At 35.5% G+C, this 25,069-nt stretch overlaps 5 protein-coding genes across 7 annotated transcripts; 4 read left to right on the top strand and 1 right to left on the bottom strand.

Annotated features, from left to right (window-relative positions):
* Nucleotides 1-989: 989 nt before the first annotated feature.
* On the top strand, nt 990-16,510 carry LOC119074668. Of its 3 annotated transcripts, none has more exons than XM_037180950.1 (6): nt 990-1,084; nt 13,333-13,604; nt 14,321-14,477; nt 14,541-14,684; nt 14,749-14,873; nt 16,279-16,510. In XM_037180950.1, the coding sequence occupies exons 2-6, from the start codon at nt 13,424-13,426 to the stop codon at nt 16,428-16,430; spliced, it is 759 nt and encodes a 252-aa protein (XP_037036845.1). In that variant the 5' UTR covers nt 990-1,084; nt 13,333-13,423; the 3' UTR covers nt 16,431-16,510. The 3 variants fall into 3 exon arrangements, with proteins under 3 accessions (XP_037036845.1, XP_037036847.1, XP_037036846.1); XM_037180952.1 differs by having other exon boundaries at nt 1,019-1,084; nt 13,325-13,604; XM_037180951.1 differs by lacking the exon at nt 990-1,084 and having other exon boundaries at nt 13,260-13,604.
* On the top strand, nt 1,711-7,119 carry LOC119074630 (piggyBac transposable element-derived protein 4-like). Its single transcript, XM_037180896.1, has 3 exons — nt 1,711-3,056; nt 4,989-5,219; nt 6,043-7,119. Exons 1-3 carry the CDS (start codon nt 2,514-2,516, stop codon nt 6,577-6,579), a joined length of 1,311 nt encoding a protein of 436 aa, XP_037036791.1. The 5' UTR covers nt 1,711-2,513; the 3' UTR covers nt 6,580-7,119.
* On the bottom strand, nt 6,864-8,513 carry LOC119074608 (SET and MYND domain-containing protein 4-like). The gene has a single exon (XM_037180865.1). The coding sequence runs from the start codon at nt 8,401-8,403 to the stop codon at nt 6,880-6,882; it is 1,524 nt and encodes a 507-aa protein (XP_037036760.1). The 5' UTR covers nt 8,404-8,513; the 3' UTR covers nt 6,864-6,879.
* Nucleotides 16,511-17,591: 1,081 nt separating the features above from the next.
* LOC119074585 (ionotropic receptor 75a-like) lies at nt 17,592-22,359 on the top strand. Its single transcript, XM_037180818.1, has 11 exons — nt 17,592-17,786; nt 19,143-19,306; nt 19,370-19,429; nt 19,482-19,611; nt 19,670-19,841; nt 19,907-20,324; nt 20,568-20,834; nt 20,895-20,999; nt 21,070-21,239; nt 21,306-21,972; nt 22,037-22,359. The coding sequence occupies exons 1-10, from the start codon at nt 17,630-17,632 to the stop codon at nt 21,562-21,564; spliced, it is 1,902 nt and encodes a 633-aa protein (XP_037036713.1). The 5' UTR covers nt 17,592-17,629; the 3' UTR covers nt 21,565-21,972; nt 22,037-22,359.
* A 1,407-nt stretch (nt 22,360-23,766) lies between these two features.
* On the top strand, nt 23,767-24,577 carry LOC119074694 (protein archease-like). The gene is made up of 3 exons (XM_037180980.1): nt 23,767-23,927; nt 24,005-24,029; nt 24,095-24,577. Exons 1-3 carry the CDS (start codon nt 23,873-23,875, stop codon nt 24,483-24,485), a joined length of 471 nt encoding a protein of 156 aa, XP_037036875.1. The 5' UTR covers nt 23,767-23,872; the 3' UTR covers nt 24,486-24,577.
* The last annotated feature ends 492 nt before the right edge of the window (nt 24,578-25,069 follow it).

Raw genomic sequence — 25,069 nt, 5'->3', positions numbered from 1 at the left:
TTCTTCCTTTCTTAGTTCTATATTGCTCTGCGTGCAGTTTTTCTTTTTTTTATGTCATCTTTCAAACTAATGTGAAGGTTTTTAGTATTTGTTTATTTATTTTAATTATTTTTTTTTTGTTTTCGTTTTCTGTTACGGGCTGACTTTTGTGAGTTATGTTTCGCTATGAACATTAATATAAGGTGTTTCCTTTTGTTCAGTTGAGTCAATAAATTTGAATTTGAATTTGAATATGCCAAGCAACATTGGTTCTCTTGATTGGTTCATGATTTTTTCCAGTTCAATTAATTAACTTACCAATTGTCAAAACTCCTAAACTTGAAAATATGCCCAAGGTCTATAATTACTGCTTCTTTTTAACCAAACTGTTTTGGGAAGTTTATGCAGATAATTTCCCAAAACAGCTTGCAAACGGCAACACAAAAATAATCAAAACGGGCACTTGTTTCAGTGTTTTAAAACGTTCGCTGTTGGCCTTGTACTGAATGTAACACGATCAGGAAGATAATAATAAAATTGTATCATGATGAGCTTGGTCGCTTCTAATTGGCTATGAAGGACCGATGCTTGAGAATAGAGTCACCTTTAACATTGTAAGAATTTCGTACAAATTTTACAAGCTCATGTCTCACCTTCTACTCGATTTTGTTTTTAAATGACAACGATTTTGTAAAATTTGTGCAAAACTGAGTAATTAAGTAATAAACAGGTAAAATGTGGCGTAAAAACAACATCACATTCACTTTTATTTTCAGCATCTTTATCTCATATAGATGTATATTATATCAGTAACCCATTTTCTTTGATGTGCTTGCCTTGTGCATTCGTATCAAAACAGAAATGTATGTATACGAAGAAGTAATCTCCAAGTTTCATACCATGCAGTCATATTCAACCGTATATATACGGTATGGTATTAAAAATACGTGAATTTTAAGTGAGTAGGTTATTACCGCAATGTGTAATGTGTTTTGGTATTTCAAGTAAATGGTTAAACAGCGTAACTTAGTTTTTGTTTGCTTATCGACCGAGCTTCACCAAGAAGAAAAATTTTGGTTCGTTGATCGAATTTCGCGCCTTTCCGGTATATTAAAAAAAATGAGAGTCTTGCACGATTCCATTTGTTCCAAGTGTTCTTTAAAGAATTGTCGAAGTCGTATTTTTTGTGATATACGTTACAAATAAGATCCAGTGTCTGCATTGTATCGCCCGTTTGGCAAAGTGCTCAATTACTTTCCCACTCAGTGTCAGTCTGACTGAGAGACATTGAATGTCTTAAAAGAATGTCTTTCTGGGATTATCTGAAAACGAATTCTTGTTCTATTGATTCAGCTGGACTTTTTTTTACCTTGAAAGAAATAATTTCATTTTCCATTGAAATACTAAATAATTTTTACAAGAGTTGAGTCACATGCCATTGTATTTATTGTAAATTATACTTATTTTGCAACATACTTTATATGCTATGAGAGAAAAACATTTATTATTTGCAATATAGTTAGCGTTGAAGCAATAGCGCATTACTGTATTATATTAAATATAATAACACTTTGTTTTTTACATGCAGGGAATGGTTGATAGAGACCGATTTAAATTTGTGTAAAAATTGAAAAATAGCTTCTGCTAGCTTGCACAACGAGAGTGAAAAATTATTAAATTATTAATAAATGGTCGAAAACATTTTTAACTCTATAGTTACGGCTGGTATTGCTGAACAATCATCGATTAGTATTGCTGAACAATCATCGATAATTTCTGTCAGCGCTCACAAGTTTATGATTAAAGTCAGTGATGATTTCAGCAATGAAAATCATCACTGATTGGAGAACTGAAATTCAGCGATCATTTTATTGATGATCATCAATAAGCAATTCATCGTTTTTTATTGGTGATTTAGTTCAATGAATTTATAAACTAACATTCAAAATTATGAGTAATCGAGAATAATATATTCTTTGCTACCCTCGTAGAGTCTAAATGATGATAAAATTGTGTTATGAACTTATGGATTGCTAATAAGTTTGTTATGCAATGCCATCGATTTCGTACACTGAAAACAAACCTAAAACAAAGTAGTCTACTAGACAGTAAGTGTCGTGTTTGTCATATTGTTTTAGTAAGATTGTCGTAAAGTTGTCTACTGTATCCAAATATCATAATGATTCGGTAATTAACGATAATTAGCCATTATTAATCATTGTATTGACATTTTTAATCGCTATTTCGTAATAAATAGGACTAATAAACGTCGGCGTACAGTATTGGAATCGGACTCTGAAGATTCTGACATTGACAATGACGATACATCTTATGAAGAATCATCGTCTGGCGAAGACGATGAGGAAATAGTTGCTTGTTCAGTGCCACGCAGTTCTAAAGAAACAGTTATTTGGAAAGCTTGCACTCAAAAATTTGTTCCACGAAAATCGATTCCTGAATTCAAAGAACCAGAAACGTTTATCGATAAACATCATACCATTACCGAAGTGTTCTTCAAGTTATTTCCCAAGAGTATGTTTATGTGGATAGCTCAGTGTACTAACGAGAGGTTAACAGTTTTGAGTAACAAAAAAGAGAAAGACATTCCCCTAACCGATTGGCATGAAATTATGGTTGTTATTGGGTGCTTGCTCGTGATGTCTTACAATCGTGTACCTCACATGTACATGTATTGGTCTGGAAATAAATCAGTCAGAAACGATACGATCGCAAATGCTATTTCACGGGATCGATTTATGTTACTCCATTCAAAATTATATTTCAACATTCCGGCTAAACCAGCTGGAGCAAGCAAGACTTACTACATGACAGAAGTTATAAATTGTCTGAAGAAAACATTTAACCAGTTCCGGTCTGAGGCTGTATATCAAAGTATTGATGAAACAATGGTGAAATGTAAGGCACGAACGTCCATGAAACAGCGAATGCCACAAAAACCAGAGAAAGATGGCATCAAAAATTGGACCCGAGCAGATGCTGTTTCTGGTTACGTTTATGATTTCAACGTTTATGAAGGGGCACAAAAAGAAAATGTAGAAGGTACATTAGGTGAACGGGTAAGAATATGTCGTAAAAAGTATTGTCCTGAAATTTCGACGACATGAGTATCGGCGACTTCCTGAAGAAACGGCGAGTAGTCGCCGTTTCTTCAGGAAGTCGCTGTTTCATCAGTAAGTCACCGTTTCTTCAGGAACTCGCCGTTTCTTCTCGTCGTTTCTTCAGAAAGTCACAGTTTCTTCAGAATGTCGCCGTTTTATGTAAAAAGCGCTGACTTTCTGTGAAAACGATGACTTCCTGAAGAAACAACGAGAAGAAACGGTGAATTCATAAGAAATAACAAGTTCCTGAAGAAACGGCGACGGAAGGTTCTAATCCTTTTTTCAGGAACTCACCATTTCTTCTCATCGTTTCTTCGGGAAGTCAACGTTTCTTCATAAGGCCAAAAACCAAATTCTATCGTCTCTATACATGAAGTAGAAATTCTATCGTCTCTATACAGAAAGTCGATAATAAGCGATTTGGCGGTATCTTTTTGGCAGTAACTTTTTGGTTGTTGAATAGTCTTGCTGTAATAATCTTTCTGTATTGAATACCAACCATAAGGAAGTAATCCCTTTACGAATTTTCATTGTACATAAACAGCGTTTTAACACGCCGAGCGATCAGGCCCATTGCCCCGGAGCGAAGCGGAGGGCCGCAATGCGAGCCGGGCGCCGGAACGGTGTCGGTAACTTAGGAGTTAATTTTTTTTTTCTCGCATCGTGTCATAATTAGTCACATAAAAGTGTTTTAAGACACCGAGCGATATGTTTCTGTGTTGTACTTGAGTTTTTTGATTTCTACATATAAAAATGTATGTAAAATTAAGAAAAAGGCAGTAAAGCCCAAAACAGAAAATGTGTCGGTTTTCAAAATTCAGAGCGTGTATATATAAAAAATGACACAGACTATTTATGACACGATGCGAGAGAAAAAAAATTAACTCCTAAGTTACCGACACCGTTCCGGCGCCCGGCTCGCATTGCGGCCCTCCGCTTCGCTACGGGGCAATGGGCCGGATCGCTCGGCGTGTTAAAACGCTTTTTATGTGCAATGAATTACACAGACTATTTATGACACGATGCGAGAGAAAAAAAATTAACTCCTAAGTTACCGACACCGTTCCGGCGCCCGGCTCGCATTGCGGCCCTCCGCTTCGCTCCGGGGCAATGGGCCGGATCGCTCGGCGTATTAAAACGCTTTTTATGTGCAATGAAAATTGGTTTTCATGTTGTAAAAAGATGAATTCTGTAGTGATGAACTAAACTCCTTTACGTTACATTTCGTAAAAGGATGAGTTCCATAGGAACCAACAAAACGCCTTTACGGCGAGACGAAAATTAGAGTTGATTTGGGATCTCAGTGTCAGCTGAATTAGTAATCTTGAGTTGAAATTGTCAACTGAAGAATTTCTTGAAATCGAAATTTCATCTCAAATCAAGAATAAGCCACTGTACGTAGATTTTATTCATTTAAAATAAAATACAAAGCTTTTTATTTTATTTGTTTTAGTTGCTTGCAATCAGAGATTGAACGGTGAGATGCGATGCTTCTGAAAGTCGTTGTTTCTTCTCGTCGTTTCTTCAGGAAGTCGACGGTTTCGAAGAAACGGTGACTTTCTGAAAAAATGGTGACATGTAATGACGACTCTTCAGATTTTCTGATGAAACGGTGAGAAGAAACGGTGACTTCCTAAAGAAACGGTGACATCCTATAGAAATGGTGACTACCTGAAGAAACGATAACTTCCTGAAGAAACGACGAGAAGAAACGGCGACTATAGTGGCCGGTTCTTCTCGTCGTTTCTTCAGGAAGTCACCATTTCTTCTCGTTGTTTTTTCAGTAAGTCACCGTTTCTTCAGGATGTCACCGATACTCATGTCGTCGAAATTTCAGGACAATGTAAAAAGTGTTGTTATCGTCGACGTTACAAAATTTGCTTTGCCTAGGTGGTGACTACCCTATGTGACACGATAAGAGAAAAAGATGTTGCAATCATCAATGACCGATTTTTTACGTCTGTTTATTTGATGCAAACATTACCGTTTGCATGTGTTGGAACAGTGATGACGGGCCGAAGAAATCTGCCAGATTTGACTGGAAAATTGAAACGAGGAGACTCAAAATCAATGTGTACTAATGATGGTGTAATATGCTTCAAGTGGCAAGATTCGAAAGAGGTAATTAATATCAAATTTGAAAAGAAGTGAAGATAAAATTATTCAAGTGTTTGCTTGTCAGCGAGACCAATTGTTAATTTTTTCCGTAGTAACTGAATCCGTACTACTTACAAAGAGATTCGATTGAGACTTTTAAATTCATTCAGATTAAAATTTGTGCCTTTGAGTTGGATCAAATCGTTTCGAAAGAAAATTTTTGTAATGTAATGAAAATGAAAATTACCGGGTATGGTTACACCCACCCAACTATTTAGCAGTTTTTCTTGAGCCCAGTTGAAAAATGAATTTAATTTCTCGCAATTTTTTGGTCGCTCTTACCTTTTCCATTCGTTCGCTGACACTTATTAAACTGGGAGCGTTCACCCATTACGCAAAAAAGTCAATTTTACGACTCACTCACCCACTAAGTCATCACTTTTGTGACGTCACAAATAAAGATAATTTATTGTCCGTTTATGGACACGTATGGACAGCCAAAACACAGAAATTTTCTTGATAATTTCAAAATTGAAAACGATAACCTCCACTGCGCTTACTTAAAATATGAACGCTCCCAATGAAAATAGTGAATGCAAAGAAATGCTTTCCTTGAAACCATAAATTGATTTTATGCCACTCAGCATCATAATATGCAAAAATTGCAAATTTTAGATGCCTCTGTGGCATAAATCGTTGGTGCAAAGTACGTTATTAGGCTCGCGATGTGTATTGTGACTCTCGACCTGCGGTCTCGAGTCACAATTGCATATCTAGACCCTAATAAAGTACTTTGCACGCGATGTCATAAATAACCATTTTACGTATATTTGTGACTTCCTTCTAGGTTACTTTGTTGTCTAATTGTCACGACGCAACCATAGCGACCGCAGAGCGAACCCAAAAAGACGGTTCCAAAAAAACGTTTGATTGCCCAGAAGCAATTGTGTTCTACAATAAATACATGGCAGGAGTGGATAAAGCCGATCAATATTCGACTTACTATCAAGTCGATCGAAAGTCAAATAAGTGGTGGAAAAGGATGTTCAACCGTCTCTTATTGATAACTGTCAGTAACTGCTGGATATTATTCAAGACGCCTAAAGAAAAACCATTGTCTTTGATCGATTACCTCATTCCATTATCTGAAGACTTAATTGAAATCGGGAAACTTGGAACAAATTATCAGAGAAAGTTAGGGGCTGGTCGACCATCCAAAAGACTGAAACTAATGGGAAATGTTGGCCACCAACCCATACGAGGACAAACCAAACGAAGATGTGCTTTTTGTACAGAGAAAAAGAAGCAATCAAGGTCATTCTACACATGCAGCACCTGTGAGATTCCACTGTGTATTGATTGTTTCGCTCCATACCATAAATAATCGTAGCTGATCTCATTACATCGCAGAAACTATTTTAGGGACAACGTTTAAAAAATTCTCTATTTTTCCATGAAAAGATTTGAAGAAAATAACTAGAAAAAATTGAGAAAATGTTGGAAAACGTTTTCCCTAAAATAGTCCTTGGTTATGGTATGTCGGCAGTGTACTTACATTTTTTGATGTTTATAATTGAAGTACGATTTTAACCGAAATTAGATTAATCCAGAATGCAAAGTTTAATTTTTTTTTCAAACACTAAACTTCTCAAAGACAAAGACTTTTGATTTGGCTACGAAAGAGTTAATTCATATATTTTAATTCTTTTGATAAAAGTGCGTTCAAGGTCTCAGTGATATAATACAATTCCTCTGTCCCAATCATTTTCGAATATTTGAGTGCAAACTTGATGCAATGCTGAATTACATTTCGTATTAGTTCGATGTCACAATTTTCTTCCACTTTCATTGCGTTGACCTTGACATAAATGAACAACGGGTCCTTTTCTAGTGCATCTGCTCGCATACACCCGTTAGTACATAGAAAACATTTGCATCGAAACCCATACGAATCGTCAAGCTGATCATTACGCTCCTTGCTTGTCATACGAAATACGTTGTCAGCCAAGTACGTCACAAAAAGCTGCTCCCCTTTTCGAACCGGTAATATCGCTTTGCACACAGTAATATTTCCCTTACTAAGTTTTCCAACATTCGGCAAACAAGAATGATTTATGTACGACGAATTTAATGAAATCTCGCGAACATGGGCCCCATTAGTTGTGTATCCAAATGAATTTGTACACAAGACGAAATAATGATGGACAATCAGATGCATCAAAAACCGTTGTGTAGCTGTTGTCCCAAATTTATTTTGTAGCTTTGATGAGCTCATGACGGCATTGAATACGTAGTATGCCTTCTCTAGGCAATCGAGGATTCGGGCATTGGATACAACGCCAGACGATAATTGGAAGAACGCGCCATATTTCGATTCGTCAGACCCAGTACAGTCATAGATAACGCTTGAACATTTCTGAATAAATGAAATCAATTCATCGACTGTTGAGAATGTGTTTATGGCAGTAACAACAGATCGTATAGTGAAAATCAATTCGTCGATACATTCCATCGTTCCAAGAACTATATCACATTCGCTTTCGTGAAAAACGTTGTCAGCGCAAGTTTTGCTACAATACATGACACTGGAACAATTTTTACACGGGATAAAATTTACGTTCTTTTCACCACATCTGTTACATTTATCAATTTTACAGTCAGTCACTGTGCGAATGTACATTTCTTCAATTAGAACTGTGTCGCCAATATTAATGTCTTGCTTAGCTATAAGCATCCTACCGAACACATCATCTTTTTCAATTCGTACGGCACTGTTAACTTGAAGGTCGTCAGGTTGAATGCTGATCACCGGTTGCATTTCGATTCGATCGTCCATATTTTTCAAACACTCTCGCTCACGGCTCTGTAGTTTTGTCATTAAATTTGTGGGATAGCCAGCTTCTTTCGCTAAATGAACGTCGGACAAACAAAAATTGTATCGATGCATTTTCAAATAACACTGTGCACGGTTTGCGTAGGCCAAACTTAAAGTTTCTGAATCTTCAGCCAAACGAATGCTTAAGTTGTACTTTGTTAGTGCCCCTTCAAAATCATTGCCGGCATATAGTCGATTTCCATCCGTTCGAGCACAAAGTGAAGAAACGTTGCTTTTCTTTTTATTCAACGCGTATTTCTCACGCAAATAATAGTCAGAATTTTTAAATAAATTTATGTACAAACACGAACTATCTTCTTTTTGCCACAACATTATCAAAGATAGACAAAGAAAATAACCTTCAGCAAAATTAATTTCGAACTGAGGAGACAAATTAGAACATTTGACCAAGTACGAAAAATAAAGACTGAAACGAAATCATGAGAAATAGGTACAATTCATTACAGAGTATTGGTACTGCCAATTAAATCTCTGCATAGCGATGGTTTCTTTTTTATTTGATACAGATACACCTATGGTTTCAAATAACATATTTTTGTAAATTATTTTACCACCTGCCCCATGCGAAAGTTGTCCATTCCATGTCAATATGCCTCCCGCGAAAATGATTCATTACATGGTGGCCTGTTTTCGGTACATTTTTTGTATATTTTGATGGGGAATTTAACTTTCGCATGGGGCAGGTAGTAAAACAGAATACATTGAATGCTGCTACATAATTCATTCACTCGGAAACAATTTTAATACTCTCACAAACTCACTCGTATGTTTTTAAGCAACGCCTTCGGCTCGGATATTTAAACTCTACACTTGTCGAAAAGTTACCGAAGCTTGTTGCACAAAAACACACCTGTAAGTTGGCTTTCATCACAAAATTGTTACCTCATGTAATGAATTATTTTCGCAGCATCCAATGTAAACTACTATTACAATCAAGTTGGTTACATTACTTAAATTTATTATTCGGCATTGGTACATTGCATTGTGTAGTCTGACTGAAATTACAAAATCATGTTACATTGGATGCTGCGAAAGTAATTTATTACATGAGGTAAGAATTTTGTGATAAAAGCGAACACTCGAATGAGTTTGCGAATATCACAAAGTTGTTTCCGAATTAATGAAGTGCGTTGCGTAGAAGCCTCCAATGAATTCTGGTTTACTGGAAAGTTGATTTGCACATAGAACTTTCCAGTTTACAAAATTGTTACCTCATAAAATGAATTACTTTCGCAGCATGCAATGTAACTTACTATTACATTTGAATCAACAGAATTACATCAAAATTTAATTTAGCAAAGTACAGTCGGAGAAATTTTGATTTCGGGCTTTTTTAGAGATATCATTGTTTCTCTAATTCTCTCAATTGCCATTTGAAATAACATGCGAAATGAGAGAATACAGAAAAACGATGAAAACGATGATGCCTCTTAAAATCCCGAAATCTATTTCTCCGACTGTAATGACTGCAAATTCGCATATTTATTTTCTGGTTCTAATTGTTTAGTTTGTTGTACACTAACACCGCATCATAACAAGCGCCTGAATACCAATGGGATAATGTGGCAATGTGTATGATTGTTCGAATACAGTTTATATTATTAAAGTGATAAGCGGAGAGATTTTTGGTTGAATTTATATCTACAGACTCGATGTTTGCATTTATTTTATAGTGTGGTGCTGGTGCGTTTCTTATGGAGACCGTTTCTTATAAAAAAAAAACTAAGGGATGACCGTTATCAAAATCCGCTTTTTACAATTATTTCATTTGGATTTGTTACCTTATTCCGACTTTCGCAACTTCGTGGATCTTTTGGTAGCATTTGAGTATCGCTTATTTTTTTTTAATTTCATTTATTTTATCATTCCTTGAATAAAAGTGAATAAAATAAGGAAAGTGAAGGTATTTGACCAGATTAGCGATGAATTGTTTGTTGCACAACAGAAATTATAAAACAAATATATGTTATTTATTTACTAAAATATTTTTTATGAGACGGACTAGCCAGCAGAGTATGTCACCAAATTATAAGTCATGTTTTTATAAATCATTTTTCATTCGTTGCCGTCTTTTGCAACTTCTTTGCTTCAAACAATTGAATATCGTTCATCACCGAAAATAAGATCTGAAATAAGCAAAGTGAACTATCGCAAAATATATCAACGATGAAGTATTCGACAAACACAGTGATAAAATAAATTGATGATATTTATACTATTCATCGATGAATTCATCGCTCGTCATCATTGATGACATTTATCATTGATGAATTTTATCATTGATGAAATTTATCATTGATCCTTCAATAATCGGTCTTCATTGGGTTAAATGAATTTGCCAAGGACCAACCGAGATTCAAGATGGCTCTATAGAATCGTTAGTCTCCCCTGACAATTTTGTGGAACAACTTTTTTCTGGTTGTCTTTATTTTTGGCAGTAGAGTTGTAAAAGTGAGCCATGTCGCATGTTGAAAAATATTTATTTTGAAGTGTGTAGGTTTGTAGTGCTTAGAAAGACGCGGCGTATAAGAATTAGATATCAAAAATTAGCATATGATCTTTGGCTTCAGAAACTCTGAGACAGCAGCAACCAAAAACGTTTATCAATTGATTGTGAAGAGTAGGATACCAGTAGTCCAACGATACTACGGAAGCCGTTGGTCATTGGTGTCGAAGGTTGACAAGAAATTGAGAAAAATTGACTACGTTGAAGAACTTCTTAGGGCTCACCTGCCGCCAAAAAGTCACTAAAAAACGAAAAACCTATCAGAATTCGTTACAAGAGGTCTCTAGTTTCCATTGATACCAAACACGGAAACAAATGAAAACACAATCGAAAATGCATGCGTTTCTATGCGTTTTCATGTAAACTTTAAATGAGTTTGCGCGTTTCAGAAACAATTTTTTGTCAATTATGATGTTGTAGAGAATTGTTTAGTGTCCGATAAAGAAACGAAATCGACATTCCTCCGAGAGATCTGAACCAAATTTTTTTAACGTGAGTAGGGCTAGTGGGTAGAGACTCGACGAATGTATTTTTTTTTTCGTCAATGTGACTCACAGTCGTCTAAATGAAGAATAATTATGGAGGAAGGGGAGGGGGGATAAATGCCAAAAAATTCATGCGGACAGCACAGCCTTAATCCTATTTTTTTCGCATCTAAAAAAGTAAATTACTCGTCAAATTGAGCCTTGGAACTGTTGGTACTTACAACACTCTTCGTGGTCAATGCGAGCAGTAATTAGCTAAAACTTAATTCCAGGGCTCAATTTGAAGAGTAATTTACTATTTTAGATTGATATTATCACGTTCAATGCGAAAAAATAGGATTGAGGCTGTTTAAATGTTTGTGGTGTTGTAAACTATATGATAAAACTCAGAATTTGTGCCAATTTTAGTGAACTATTCCCTTTTATCGTAGTAGGTAACACCATCAAAAACATATATTATTTTTAGTCAAATCTTACACATTTTAACACAAAATGATGGTCCCGCATTTTCCAGAAAGGACGTTATCATCGAAAATATATTATTTTTTCGCACAAATTCAGGCTACAATTTATTGTTGTATCGATTCGTCTTAAATTTGTTTATTTACCTCAGTAGATTTGAACCAGGGCCTCCAGCACTCCAGTCGACGATTGTGCGACTGCTACAGGTCGTTCTAAAGTTTAGCTTATTTTGAATCGTTGTTGCAAAGAAATTAATTCCTCGTGGAATTTAAGTTGGGATTAAAATGCAAATTAAAAGATGGCAAGGTCGCCAGTTCGAATCTCACTATTTTTTAATGATTTTTCCCGAGGATTTTACTTACTGTACTTACTGCCGACAGAGTTTCTCTAAGTATTTTTGGTTTTCAAATCCAGAGCATACATTTTTATAGAACAGATTTATACCGACAGAAAACTCCTTCTAAAATATTTTGTGAAAGGATACATCCGATTTATGATATTTTCAATTTGAAACCAGTCTTAAGAATCTTATTATTTTCACTCTAATTCCAATACAATCTTTTCTCAATTATATCATAAATGTCATTGTCCATCGTAGTATATAATATCGAGACATTATTAAGTTAGAACTTGTATTTGTCAGACGTCACGTAACACTTTTTATAACCTGCTGTTTTCATGTATATGGTTGGCTATATGGTTATGAGTTAATAAATCAATTACGCAACTCGTTAGCATTTTGTGTGAATGTTAAATTAGAAAAATATGTTTGAAACAAACATACAGTTTCATTTGATATAAATTCTTGTAGGGTATTTGACCTAGAGTTACACAAGCGAGAACCTGACCTTCAGTTGCTTGCGGAAACTTACATAATTTGCATAATTTGCATGAGGGACTTAGTGAAAAATTTACAGTGTTTTTTTTAGTTCGCACAACGCTTAGAGTAATTATATAATTACTCTAAGGCACAACGTACTTAAAGCATGAGTGATCACAGCTGCAGAAAGTACTCTATTTTACATGAAAATGTTTTACTTTTCTATGTCCAGTTTAGGTACTCTTACTCTATTAAGATTACCACTCATGATTGAAGTGCGTTAGTTCGGAACATATTCGAGATTATTTAGAGTTTTAAAAGTCATCGTTGTTGACAGTCAACATAGTGTTTCCAGGCACAAAATTAGAAAATTCCTTAGTGAATTCAAAGTTCACACCAAAATATCATAGCACTTAATTGACTGGGAACATCGATGACATTTAAACTGTTATAAATCTAAAATTGTGATTTCTAAAGATGAACACACTGTAAACCAAAAAATTATTTTGTTTAAAATTTTCAGTGAGTCTCTTTTGCAAATTACGGCATAACTCTCAGTTCTTATGAACCGTAACATAACACGTATGACGTTTATAACACAATCAACTCAGCGATTTTGTAGGAAATACCACCAGCCACGATCACCATAACGCAACTCTTGTTTGCTCATCCCCAATGCTCATTTAAAATGTGTTAATTATTATGTTGGTTTTACTCCAGAGTTCACAGGAACTCATAATTCTCGTGTCAATTATTGATTAATTACGATGCCGAAGGATCAATTATTGATATAAAATTGACAAACTGAGAATATTTCGATTACCACAACTCTCAGTCAAACACCTTATTTATAAATAAGAATTATTTAGTAGACAAACGATAATTTCTTACCAAGACTTCCTTGACTTCCATCCGATATAATACGCTGATTATTTGACGCTGATTTATATTATTTTTTAGTATACCAAAAGTAAAGGTCGGTGCTGCCTTTTAGAAAGTGAAATTATAAAATGTGAAATAAATTATCGATTACAATCAATAAATAAACAATTTAAAAAAATGTACAAAGTTGTGATAAAATGTGTCAGTTGGATTCTAGTTCTATTAAAACTATGTTCAACAGCAACCGGTCAGGCTAGTGAATTATCGGAAATATTCGAAAATTGTCACAAATCATCATCCGATTTCGATAATTGCATCAAAAATGGATTTAATGAGCTGAGACCATATTTCAAAACGGGTTAGTGTGAATTATACTTTTAGGCAGAGTACACAAATTGGCTAATTCCATGACTGAAATTTTGCGTCACACTCATGTATGTACTGGTCTCAAAATAGTTCTCTGTAAATGCGATCAAAGCCATAAAGCCCATGCTGAAAAACAAGTTCAACAATCCATATCCTGATTAGTGCAGTTCGCAGTGAAATCATTGCTGCTATTGATGGATCTTTAATAAAACGATCATTAGTCACGGGATATTTTCGAATGTCGCGTGACTAACGAAAATTTTCCTCGATTTCTCGTAGTTGCGTTGCAGCCATCTCCACTATCAGGAAATTCCGGAAAGATTTATTGAACTTGTGTGTCAGAAGGGTTTCTTCGAGTTGTAAACGCTTTTACCAGATACAATTTCGCGACTCTACAAACGTAAGAGTGACGCAAATTTATATAAGATTAGCAACATTGTTCAGGAGAACTGGAATACTTTGGCTGCTAGGACTTTCGCGCCGCGCCATTCACAATAATTGACAAAATGACACATTTTGTATAAGGAAGATGTCACTTTGTGGGTTATTGTGAATGACACGGCGCGAAATTCCTCAACACCGTTGTTACATTGCCCGATGATACGAACGTCCGCTCTCGGATTTTTATTTTTTAATGCTAGGAGTGCATTCACGAGGGCAGATTTAACTTTCATTTCTCAATTATTCCTTTCCATTTCCGATAATTAGGAATCGCAGAGTACAATATATCTCCATTCGATCCTCATCATGCCGATTACGTCGAACAAAGACGAGGCTTGACTCGTGGTGTAGTTGGAGGATATCGGTTACTGCTGAGCGATGTTTCCGAATTCGGTTGGACGAATTCCTTAGTAACAAAATACAAGTAAGACAAAAGTCGTTGAGTTGGATTAGAACTGTGATTTTTGATTATTTGTGTTGTTAACAGGACTGATTGGGAAAATAACAAATTCATTTACTCACAAGATTTTCCCGAGAAAAGCTTGTCAGGTCTTTATGATTTCAAAGCATCGGTTCTGGGGCGCAACATTCATACGAAAGGAGTGTGGAATATGACTTTATTTGACTATGCGTAAGATTTTTTTGTGGGAAATCTATGACAGATTGAACTTAGTTTGTACAATTCCTCAAAACAGTCAAACAACGAGCGTAACTAGGATCGGCGGTGCTGGTGGATTGCTGAAAGTTCGAGTTGAAATCGACAAATTGGGCGATTTGAAAATGAAAGTATCTAACCTTTTTAACGGACAGAAAGGAATAGGTCAGTTTTAATTCGGATGCTGGATACACTTAATGTCAACCGGATTTTTGTATGAGTTTGCTTCAGCTGGTTCACTCATACAATTACCACTAATGCGGTTTTACAATAGGGTATAGCGGTTTTTACAAAATGTCTTAGTTCTTTTAGTTCTTTTAAGGCTCAGCCGGAAATCCACTCAGCTGGTCCATTTGATCATTTTATGGAAGAAAAAAAAAATTCAAACTTTAATTTTGTGCTGCCGCCAGATCGATTTTCGAAAATTTCGTCGTTTTCGGTCCACGTCACATATATCGATTTTTTACGGTGGGCTCAGTGTACATAAAAAGTTGAGTCAACATGGTAATCTAATCTCCAGGCTTCACAGATTATTTTATAAAAAAGATCAAGTCTAAAAAATATTTTTTGAGTTCATGACTGATTGTCAAAGTTCCCCGATGGTGATTTTGAGACTTTAATCTCGCCACAAAATTTGATGAAAATGTGCAAAAATGTAAATTAAACATTAAATATGCTAAATGGGCCGCGGTGAGTCAAATACAACAACTGATTTGATTTGGGACACCTAAATTTGATATTTACCTGACAAAAAGTTGTGTTTTCGGTACATGGAATATTGGTGGCGAAAGTCGAATTACCTCAAATCAATAATTTTTTTAGCTTATAATGTATTACCAGGTTCTGACAATGTGAAACCTTCAATTTTAAGCGTTTTCTAAGCTAATTTACAACATTAAATTTGAAAATGTAACGAGACGTAGCTACTGGCTCTAGAACTTGTCAACAGTACGTAAATTAGCTTAGAAAACGCTTAAAATTGAAGGTTTCACATTGAAAGTTTAATTTACATTTTTGCACATTTTCATCAAATTTTGTGGCGAGATTAAAGTCTCAAAATCACCATCGGGGAACTTTGACAATCAGTCATGAACTCAAAAAATATTTTTTAGACTTGATCTTTTTTATAAAATAATCTGTGAAGCCTGGAGATTAGATTACCATGTTGACTCAACTTTTTATGTACACTGAGCCCACCGTAAAAAATCGATAAATGTGACGTGGACCGAAAACGACGAAATTTTCGAAAATCGATCTGGCGGCAGCACAAAATTAAAGTTTGAAATTTTTTTTTCTTTCATAAAATGATCAGATGGACCAGCTGAGTGGATTTCCGGCTGAGCCTTAAAAGAACTAAAAGAACTAAGACATTTTGTAAAAACCGCTACACCCTTTTTTACAACTGATAACAGATAAGTAAGCATGAGTTGAGTAGTATATGTTTGTGTGAGTGGATCGAGTGGACCATCTGGTAAAACTACTGCAGACTGCAGCCAACTTAGACAAATTTTGTTAACATTATATGTATTCGCCATTGGTAAGTCCTTAACATTTTAATATTTATATCTAGAACAAGCTGCCGATTTCCTTATCAACAATATGTGGAGACCTGGATTTCCCTTTTTGAAACCACTGATAAACGAATTGGTCAGCACAGCCTTTACCGACATTTTCAACGAATCATTTCGATATTTTCCGATCGATAAGTTCATAAAAGACTAAAAATAAAACGTTTTTGTATCATGTATGTACCAGGGTGATTTCAAATAATAAACTGTATGTGAAAGATAATTTTTTCAAATTTTTTGAAATTTTTCGTAATCCCATTGACTCCCAATTGGCTGTTGGCCTATTAACTAAAATTTCTTCAATTATTTTAAACCACAAAATAATTGGATGCACACGAGGCCGGTGATTAAGGGTATTTATATGTAACTCGTGCAACCAGTAATTAATTTGCATTCGTAATTGTGCGCAATGATATAGCAATACAGAAAATCCCATGCAATATTTATTCACCGAACATTTTCCGATATATCGCCAGATCCAAATAGCAACATTGTGTGCAATACGTATGGAATGAAATACTTATATGCCTGATGTTGTTTAATTCAATCAGGTTTTGATATAAGGAAACTTTCGTCATCAATTGACGTACTTTCCAACGACCTCGATTTACTTACAGAATAATCATTTTAATTGCATGGCTTTCCTCTGATTTGCTTTGAATGAAAAATATTTCAAATTTTGAATGTTTTCGCAAAGTTGGTGCGTTTGCGTTTGGGGGGGAATCAAACACTTCATACACAAAAAAAACTTTATTTGTATGAAGAATTGTAGACAAGGCAGAGGGGGTCTAAAAACGCAGAGAGAATGACATTTTTGGAGTCCCAGAAATGAAAATTTAAAAATAAATCGACAGTTGAATTTTGTTCTGCAGCACCCCACTCGACCTACCGTATTCACATTCAGTCAAAGGGAATAATGCAATTTTCATAAATTTTAATTCAAGACTTCCGAGTTTGAACCATCGCGATCATTTCAAGTTTTTTTATCGATCTACTAATTAAACATAATTTTGTTGCCTTGCGGCCAGAAAACGACTCATTACCATGTATCGCCTTCGGTTCGAAATTCAACCTTCCCACACGCCTCAACAAAAAATTTCCCAGCAAGACAGTAATGTACTATTGTCATATTCGATTTGATTACACATATTGAAGCCACAATTTGCTTTAATTATGATGGTCGGTAAATATACATTCAAAAACTATTCATTTAAAATCAACTCAATGTTCTTGCCATTCTATAAACTATAGTTCACCCTATAAATGTAGACAAAATATTAGCTCATCCGCTCAGTACATTATTATTTGTCCCTCAGTTTACAATACAAGTTGCAAATTTGTCATAACTAAGCGATGGTCAAAGTAAATGTGTTGATATTGTGTTATGTTATACGATCAGGATTTGGCATGGAGTACGAATTGAGTAATAGAATGGTTTTAACCGTTCGTGACTTATTGATAGGGCTGAGGTATCCGCTACGAATTTCTGTTATGAGCTGTTGGAATTCAGGTAAAATAGGATAAATATCCAGGGCTTACTTGTCGGACTTTTTTTTTTAATTTATAAAGTTGAGAATTTGTAAGACTTTTTAGGAAGCTAGTGAAAGTTCGATACAAGAATAGTATTTGAATGTTACACATTCTTTTTGTTGAAAGAGGAGAACATTACTTTTCACGTTCAGTTCCACTGGAGATTCACCAGTACACTTCAAATCGAACGAATTATAATAAATTACGAAAACATTAAAATAATGGTCGAAAAAGTGGTTTTTCCCGCAGCACCCGATTTAAAGAGATTTTCATGTTGTTTTCAAAGGATGTTTTTATTAACGCTGAATTTAAATAGTTGTTTTTAAGGATTTTAAGGATTTTCTTCTTTTTATTTGATTCTATTGAGCCTTTTAAAGGATTTTCTACGGTTTTGCGCCTTTCCTGAGGACTTTCTATGAATTTGATGATTTACTTTATTAACATTTTTAAGGATTTTCTTTTGACTGACAAAAGATTTTCTATGTTGATCCTCTGAGTTAATTCTTAAAAATTCTTAAATTTAACAATTTATAAGAATTTCTAAGAGTTAGAGATTTAAAATTCCGAACAATAAGCACTGACAGGGCCTAAAGTAACATATAGTAACATATAACTCGTGGGAAAAATCCCCCGCAGTACCCTTTCAATCCACCGGTTTTTATAAATCCCACAAATCCCCCCGACTCAAGGGGGTAAAAACCGAACACTCTTCGACTATGGATGGTGGTTTCTTGCAAAACGATTAAACCTTTATCGATAGAGATCTCGGCTCGGTTAGCGTTAGAAATGCAAATAGTCGATAAGTCGATCCTTAGATTTTTTGAAAATGTCAGCTCAAGATGAAGGTACAGCCAGAACATTACATGATCTAAAATAAACTCAGGACTAACGTTTTTTCAAGAAATTACTTTTTCATATCTAGGACCCGAAAAGTGCGACTTCCACTTCCAATATGAAAAAAAAACTTTTCGTACCACGCCTTCAGCTCTGTCTGGAAACCTCCCACACGCTAAAAAAGACATTTAATCCTAGATACGAAATGTCCTATTAGTCCTAGATACGAAATGTACTATTATCAATTTTATAAAGTTTCTTTAAGTGTTTCTTTGAGTGTCTCTTCATTTCTTCTGCATTTTCAGTTCAATGTTAGTCTCAAATATCAATCCTTCTTGGCTTCTCCCCGAGGCTTGATTTTAATAAATTTCCTTGAAATCCTCTGAGTTTTTTCAAAGTGTGAGCTACACACAAGCATAGCACAAAAAATAACAAATCTTTGCTTAAAATTAAAATATCAAACTGAAACGTAGGGAACGTTTCCGAAATTAATTATTTTCAGATGATACTACAATGTTTATTAGGAACATCACAAGTGGTCCGAAAAATTTTCAAATTAAAATCATCAACGATGCCAATCCAATCATTCCCAATATGTACGAACGACATCAAGAAGTTATAATAGCAGACCTTCAGTGTAACGATACGATCGATACTTTCTCCAAGGTTGGGACTAAATCGAATTTGTTCACCGAACGCATACAAATACGAACACACATTTCAATTTAGATCAGCCGTTCGATGTTCAACTTTTACAAAATAATTATTTTCGATGGCAGCGTTAGCATGGTAATTATCATTATCCAGCTGGAACGCCCCATTTTACAGATTCCCATTTCAGCAAACCCATTCTGTTCTGAACATGGACACAAAAATTCGGCACCTGTTTCATAACTGTCCTATTATGCCGATGAGTCAGGTTTTCTTTATTTCCGATAGTTTTGCAAAAAATCATTTTTTAGTGAAGCAAGGTGAAATCTTCCGTGTTGAGGGTATCGTATAACCATGTTTAACCCCAATGTCTTCTAGTCTATCGATTGGGAATGAATGAGCCGTTGATCATTGAGGATTTTCCATATCCGCATGTAAAGACAACGGATTTAACAGCTGTCTTAAGACGACAAAATTTCCATGGGTATCAGCTCAGGGCTTCAATGGTGATCTTGGATAACGATTCGTTGAATCATCTGGACGACTATCGGTAAAATGTCCCAATCTGTAGGGTTTTATTATAGTTTTTCAATTATGAATATTCAATTCCGCCAGGGACATACATATAGATGCCGTATCTAAGGTTGGCTATCACCTAACAAATCATGTGGCAACAATATTTCTAAATGCAACACTCAAATATTCGATCGTTTCCACGTGGGGCTATCAAAATGCGACCACTGGCCAATGGAACGGAATGGTTGGTGAATTACTGAGGGACGAGGCTGATATTGGATCCACAGCATTGTTTTTTACGCCTAAGCGCATTTCTCTGTTGGAATACATTTCACGTTCGACATCGGCTGTCGGAGGATTCTTATTCCAAGCACCGAAACTATCATACACCAGCAACATTTACGCATTACCTTTCAATCGATTACTATGGATTTGTTTGTTTGCTCTGGTGCTTGTTATAGCAGGTTTCCTGTGCGGAGCTGTGCTTATGGAGTTGAAAGTTTTGAGGAATTATGAGGTGAGGTTTAATCGTTTGGTTGTTTGAGTGAAAACTGTCAAATGAGGCACTTTGCCGCAGTGGAAATATTTATGAGTTGAGTTGACTTCCCCTGCTGTAAGCCGTAACTATTTTTAAGTCCAGCTTCATTGGAGTAGCTAATCCAGTTTTAGGAGTTTTTAGATGGATTTTAAAATTTTTTGGTTTCAAGAAGTTTTAGGAGTTGCAGCCTTGCAGTTGTATGCTGAATTAATATATTTTTAGGCCCACTACCGCCTCAGTGATGTATACATGACTGTTTGTGGAGCTTTATGTCAACAAGGCTCGCCTGTAGCACCGAATAGCGTAACCGGCCGATTAATTACGGCTGTTGCATTTCTAATTCTCATGTTGGTATTCGTTAGCTATTCAGCAAACATAGTTGCATTACTGCAGTCGCCATCGAATCAGATTAAAACCATTAAAGATTTGTATGAATCGAAAATTGATGCGTCTGTAGAAGACACGATTTACTTCAGACACTATTTCCCAGTAAGTGAATTAGAGAGGAACGAAGGAAAATTTGTCTTTATATGCCATCTCACTTGCTAGCTGGTCACAGAGACTTTAAGAAAAAAGTTCTTCGACGAGAAAGTGTGCAAAGATGGAAAATGTAAGTTTGTTGCGTTGGAGGAAGGAATAAAACGAGTTCAGGAGGTAAGAATACTAGAAAGGGTGATTTTGATGGATTAACTTGAGCGACAAACGAAAATAAATAAATTTGTAGGGTCAGCATGCATTTCACTGTGACTATGCTAAAGCCTACAAAATTATCAGCGAAACGTTTCTAGATGCGGAGAAATGTGGCTTACGAGGAATTCCATATTTTGAAATGAATTTAGATACATGGAGTGCATTGCCAAAAAATTCGTCGTACAAGGAATTAATTAAAATCGGGTAACTTCATCAAAAAAATAAGCACATCTTTTAAGACATGAACATTTGACCCTCTTTTGTTTCAAGAATGATGAGAATTCAGGAGCATGGACTGCAGCAGAAAGAAAATTTACGATATTACATGACAAAGCCTAAATGTCAGGGTGGTGGAGGAAATTTTGTGTCAGTCAGTTTAGTTGACACCGGTCCCGCAGTGATTTTGTTGGGGTGGGGAATGGGACTTACGTTGGTGGTTTTTATATGTGAAATTGTTTTCGCTAAGTTTAATGTAATACGCAAAAAATTTAATAATTTCAAAAAGTTTTTGAACCGCGGACCCTTATGAGGGAATGAAAGTGCCGAGAGGCACAAGTCTACAAAGTTTTCACTTATCAGTAGTTTTTAGTAAATTAGTAGGCAACACCGTCCTTGAAATCATTTGGTCATTATAAACGTTCTATCAATCAAATTCGTGTTCTAAAATTTAAAATAAAAATTATTTGAAATTCAAACTTTAATTTTCCGGCGTGAGTAAACCGGAAACGAGATCAGTTCCACCGTTCGAATCACTACTGACAAAAATCGAAGGAAATTCAAAACAAACGATAACTAGCATTGTAAACACACAAAATGTCTTTAGAGCAAATGGAATTCTGTGAATCATGTGTACCATCTTACTGTGCACCTTACTGTAGGAGCAAAAAACTTCCTTCTCGTACATTGTATCTGAACTGTGAACGATTGAAGCATAACGGTTTGTGTGATCTCATTTTGAACCACCAATTCGGACGTCAATTCCAAAACATTGCTTTGCACAGGTCTACAAGACGACTGCCGGCGTACTAAATGTGAGAAAAATGATAATTGCTTTGCAGGAAAGCCGCCCAAAATAATCAATAGAAACACGCCAGCTTATGATATCAAACATAATGGTCTGCAACAGGAATATCAGAGGGGGAAATACAAGATAAAGCAAGAGTTCAAAGTTATTTGAAAATATTTTGACAATGTTCATTGCCGTCGTTGAGATTAAATTGCCGGGGATCATAGTTCAATAGCCGTATAGTGTCTAATCTAAAAGCTAAATACTTTTCCTCTATTCTCCTTATTTGAATGCTTAATAAAATCTGCAAATTCTAAATTTCTAGTGTGAGGCTTTGCATACTTCTATGTTTATTTCTATTACACACACGGAATTTTGAAAACCGACACATTTTCTGTTTCTGTGTTTTACTTGAGTTTCTCATTTGTCCATATAAAAATGCTTGCAAAATTCACAATAAAACCACTAAACGACGAAAAAGAAAATGTGTCGGTTTTCAAAATTCCGCGAGTGTATTACGTAAAACAATTTTGAAATTCTCAGGGCTGCACAGGCTGGAAAACATTTCTCCGGGTTTAAAAACAAAACTAATTTGTGAAAAGTCCAAAAATGAACCAAGGGCCCTTCGGCAATCATCCAAATTTGAAGTATGGCCTTGGTCAGTTCGGGCCTATGAATTCTCATCAGCCTGTCAAGGTCGAGGATGGGTGCGTTTACCAGTATCTCTAGGAAATAGGAAATATTTTTCAACCTTTTTCGGGCATAAAATAAGGCTCGGAACGGATCGATTTTATCCGATCCGAAACCGAAAATAAACAATCCGAAAATTTCGGTTTCGGATCGGATTAGGATGAAATAAATTTCGAATCAATCCGAAAAAAATCGGATCAATCCGATCCGTTCCGAGCCTTAGCAGAAAATGAGTAATTGAGTTACGATGTTTTGAGAAAATGAGTCTACAAAATAGCTTTGGCAGCTGTCACTCGACGCACTTTTGCTTGAAGTGCGTTGATTTCCTTACTGCAAGTATGAAAAATGCTGAAAATTCTTTAAGTCAAAGCTGTCTAGCTTTCGCGAAAATAATCCTTCGTAGATGTAATAGTTATTTACGTATCGAATGAGTAGGCCGAAAGAGTTACGTATTAAGTTTTGTATGCTTGCTAAGAGGACCGAAAGTAAAGAAATGTCAATTAAAGGGGCGAAAGCGAAAGCTTTCGCCCCGCGAATTGACATCTTTACTTTCGGTCCTTTTAGCAAGCATACAAATCTATTTTCGCACTTGATACTTATAAATAAGTCTCAGAACAGGGAACAGGTCATGTGAAAGTGACTGTCCATAATTATTTCTAAATAGGTCCTTTTCAGGTTCGGCATCCAAAGATTTGACCTAAATTTAATCCGTTTAAAAATGTAACATTAAATACATGTCCAATCGAAAACCACTGACATCGACAAACAACTGTACTACAATTTTCTGATCATTGTCGAATTTTCTACAATGTGAATGAGTTAATTTCTGCATGTCCTTAATTTGTCCTCTTCCGAGGCTTATCTTCAATATATGTCAGGACTGTATTTCCGGAAACAAGTGGATGTCGCCATCTCGTTTCTTTTATGTTTTGACTTTTGAATTTTACGGAGAATTTGCACCCATCAATCTAGTACATTCTTATATTCATACAAGCAGAAAACATATGGTATTGACAGCTCGCTGCTGTTGATTATGTGTGTTTATAACTGTCATCGTGCCGATTGAACACAATGATGAAATGTTTATGGTGATTATTTTGAAGCCAATAAGAATTTGAAATTTATAAAAAATCAGAAAAGAATGGAAGTTCAATTTACGGAGGAGTCAGTGAAGTTTCCACAGAAGAACTTTGAGTGTAAGTTTCTGTTAAAATATTTTCAATTCCGATTCATTTAACGTTTGGTTTAAATATATTTTTTTGGTTACATTCAGATCTCGACCACACTGCAGATGTACAGTAAGTAAAAATCATTTTATCAGTTTATTTATCGCGTGTAAACCAGGATTGTGAATCACCTGTAGACTTCATGCATGGGGAACGTCACTCAAAGAAGCCTTTGAACAATGCGGCATGGCAATGTTCGGTTACATGACATCACTGGAGTACGTACAAATTAGGCACTGTTATCAAATTGAGGCGTCCGGCGACGATTTGGAAGGATTACTATTCCATTTTCTCGATGAGCTTTTGTTTCTCTTTTCGTGCGAACCATATTTGATCTGCTCAAGTTTGGATATCACAAAATTTGATTTGGACAATTTTACGATTGAATGTAAATGCTACGGCGAACCATTTGAAATTGGCAAACATCCACAGGGAACGGAAGTGAAAGCGATCACATATTCGGCGATGCAAATCGTACAGAAACCGGAGGAGAACAAGTATGAATTGTTTGTTATTATTGATATTTGAATGGATTTGGGAAATAAATTCACCTAACGATGATTGTTATCGATTATGTGATGTATGTTCTGAAGGTACCAAAAATTTATTTTCCCTTTAAAGAAAATGGATGTTCATTTCGCAGACTTCTAACATCACAAACCATAAACAGTGAACTGGTCAATTATTTTGCGTAGGTGTTTGAAATGAAGAATCTTTTACTTCTTTAGTTTAAGTGAGAGAGATAGATAGTCAGACCATCTCTTACTTTGACATCGTTGTCGATAAAATATTAATTATATTTCAAAACAATATAAGTTGATCGTTTACAAAAATCGGATTCTAAGAACATCGTTCAAAAAACTAGCTTCTGCAAAAGAGTTGCCGATACGACCGAGAATCGATTCTGATCTGATAAGAAAATCTTAAATGTTAATTCAGCAATTTACTCAGGCGATGAATTAAATTTTAGCCCATCCGCACAGAATAGCCGGATTTTTTGAATTTTTGTGAGAGTCACGGTGGATCTGAAGTCTGAACATTTTTTAAAAATTGGAACGCGAGAATACCTCTGATTTTTTCATATTCTCGTTGATGGAGTCGAGTACTGTCCA

This window comes from Bradysia coprophila, unplaced genomic scaffold (genome assembly GCF_014529535.1).
Source record: "Bradysia coprophila strain Holo2 unplaced genomic scaffold, BU_Bcop_v1 contig_151, whole genome shotgun sequence".
In the NCBI taxonomy this organism is placed as follows: domain Eukaryota; kingdom Metazoa; phylum Arthropoda; class Insecta; order Diptera; family Sciaridae; genus Bradysia; species Bradysia coprophila.
The sequence above is the reverse complement of the archived record's forward strand: the minus strand, read 5'-3'. Positions and strand labels throughout refer to the sequence as shown.

Bases quoted from the DNA above. Each gene is read 5' to 3' on its own strand.
- LOC119074630 (XM_037180896.1), top strand. From the start codon at position 2,514: ATGTTTATGTGGATAGCTCAGTGTACTAACGAGAGGTTAACAGTTTTG. The intron at 3,057-4,988 runs GTAAGAATATGT...TGCTTTGCCTAG, and splicing joins AAGGTACATTAGGTGAACGG to GTGGTGACTACCCTATGTGA. The intron at 5,220-6,042 runs GTAATTAATATC...ACTTCCTTCTAG, and splicing joins AGTGGCAAGATTCGAAAGAG to GTTACTTTGTTGTCTAATTG.
- LOC119074608 (XM_037180865.1), bottom strand. From the start codon at position 8,403: ATGTTGTGGCAAAAAGAAGATAGTTCGTGTTTGTACATAAATTTATTT.
- LOC119074668 (XM_037180950.1), top strand. From the start codon at position 13,424: ATGTACAAAGTTGTGATAAAATGTGTCAGTTGGATTCTAGTTCTATTA. The intron at 14,478-14,540 runs GTAAGACAAAAG...TGTTGTTAACAG, and splicing joins TCCTTAGTAACAAAATACAA to GACTGATTGGGAAAATAACA. The intron at 14,874-16,278 runs GTCAGTTTTAAT...ATTTATATCTAG, and splicing joins TAACGGACAGAAAGGAATAG to AACAAGCTGCCGATTTCCTT.
- LOC119074585 (XM_037180818.1), top strand. From the start codon at position 17,630: ATGGTCAAAGTAAATGTGTTGATATTGTGTTATGTTATACGATCAGGA. The intron at 17,787-19,142 runs GTAAAATAGGAT...AATTATTTTCAG, and splicing joins TATGAGCTGTTGGAATTCAG to ATGATACTACAATGTTTATT. The intron at 21,000-21,069 runs GTAAGAATACTA...ATAAATTTGTAG, and splicing joins GAATAAAACGAGTTCAGGAG to GGTCAGCATGCATTTCACTG.
- LOC119074694 (XM_037180980.1), top strand. From the start codon at position 23,873: ATGGAAGTTCAATTTACGGAGGAGTCAGTGAAGTTTCCACAGAAGAAC. The intron at 23,928-24,004 runs GTAAGTTTCTGT...GGTTACATTCAG, and splicing joins TCCACAGAAGAACTTTGAGT to ATCTCGACCACACTGCAGAT. The intron at 24,030-24,094 runs GTAAGTAAAAAT...AATCACCTGTAG, and splicing joins GACCACACTGCAGATGTACA to ACTTCATGCATGGGGAACGT.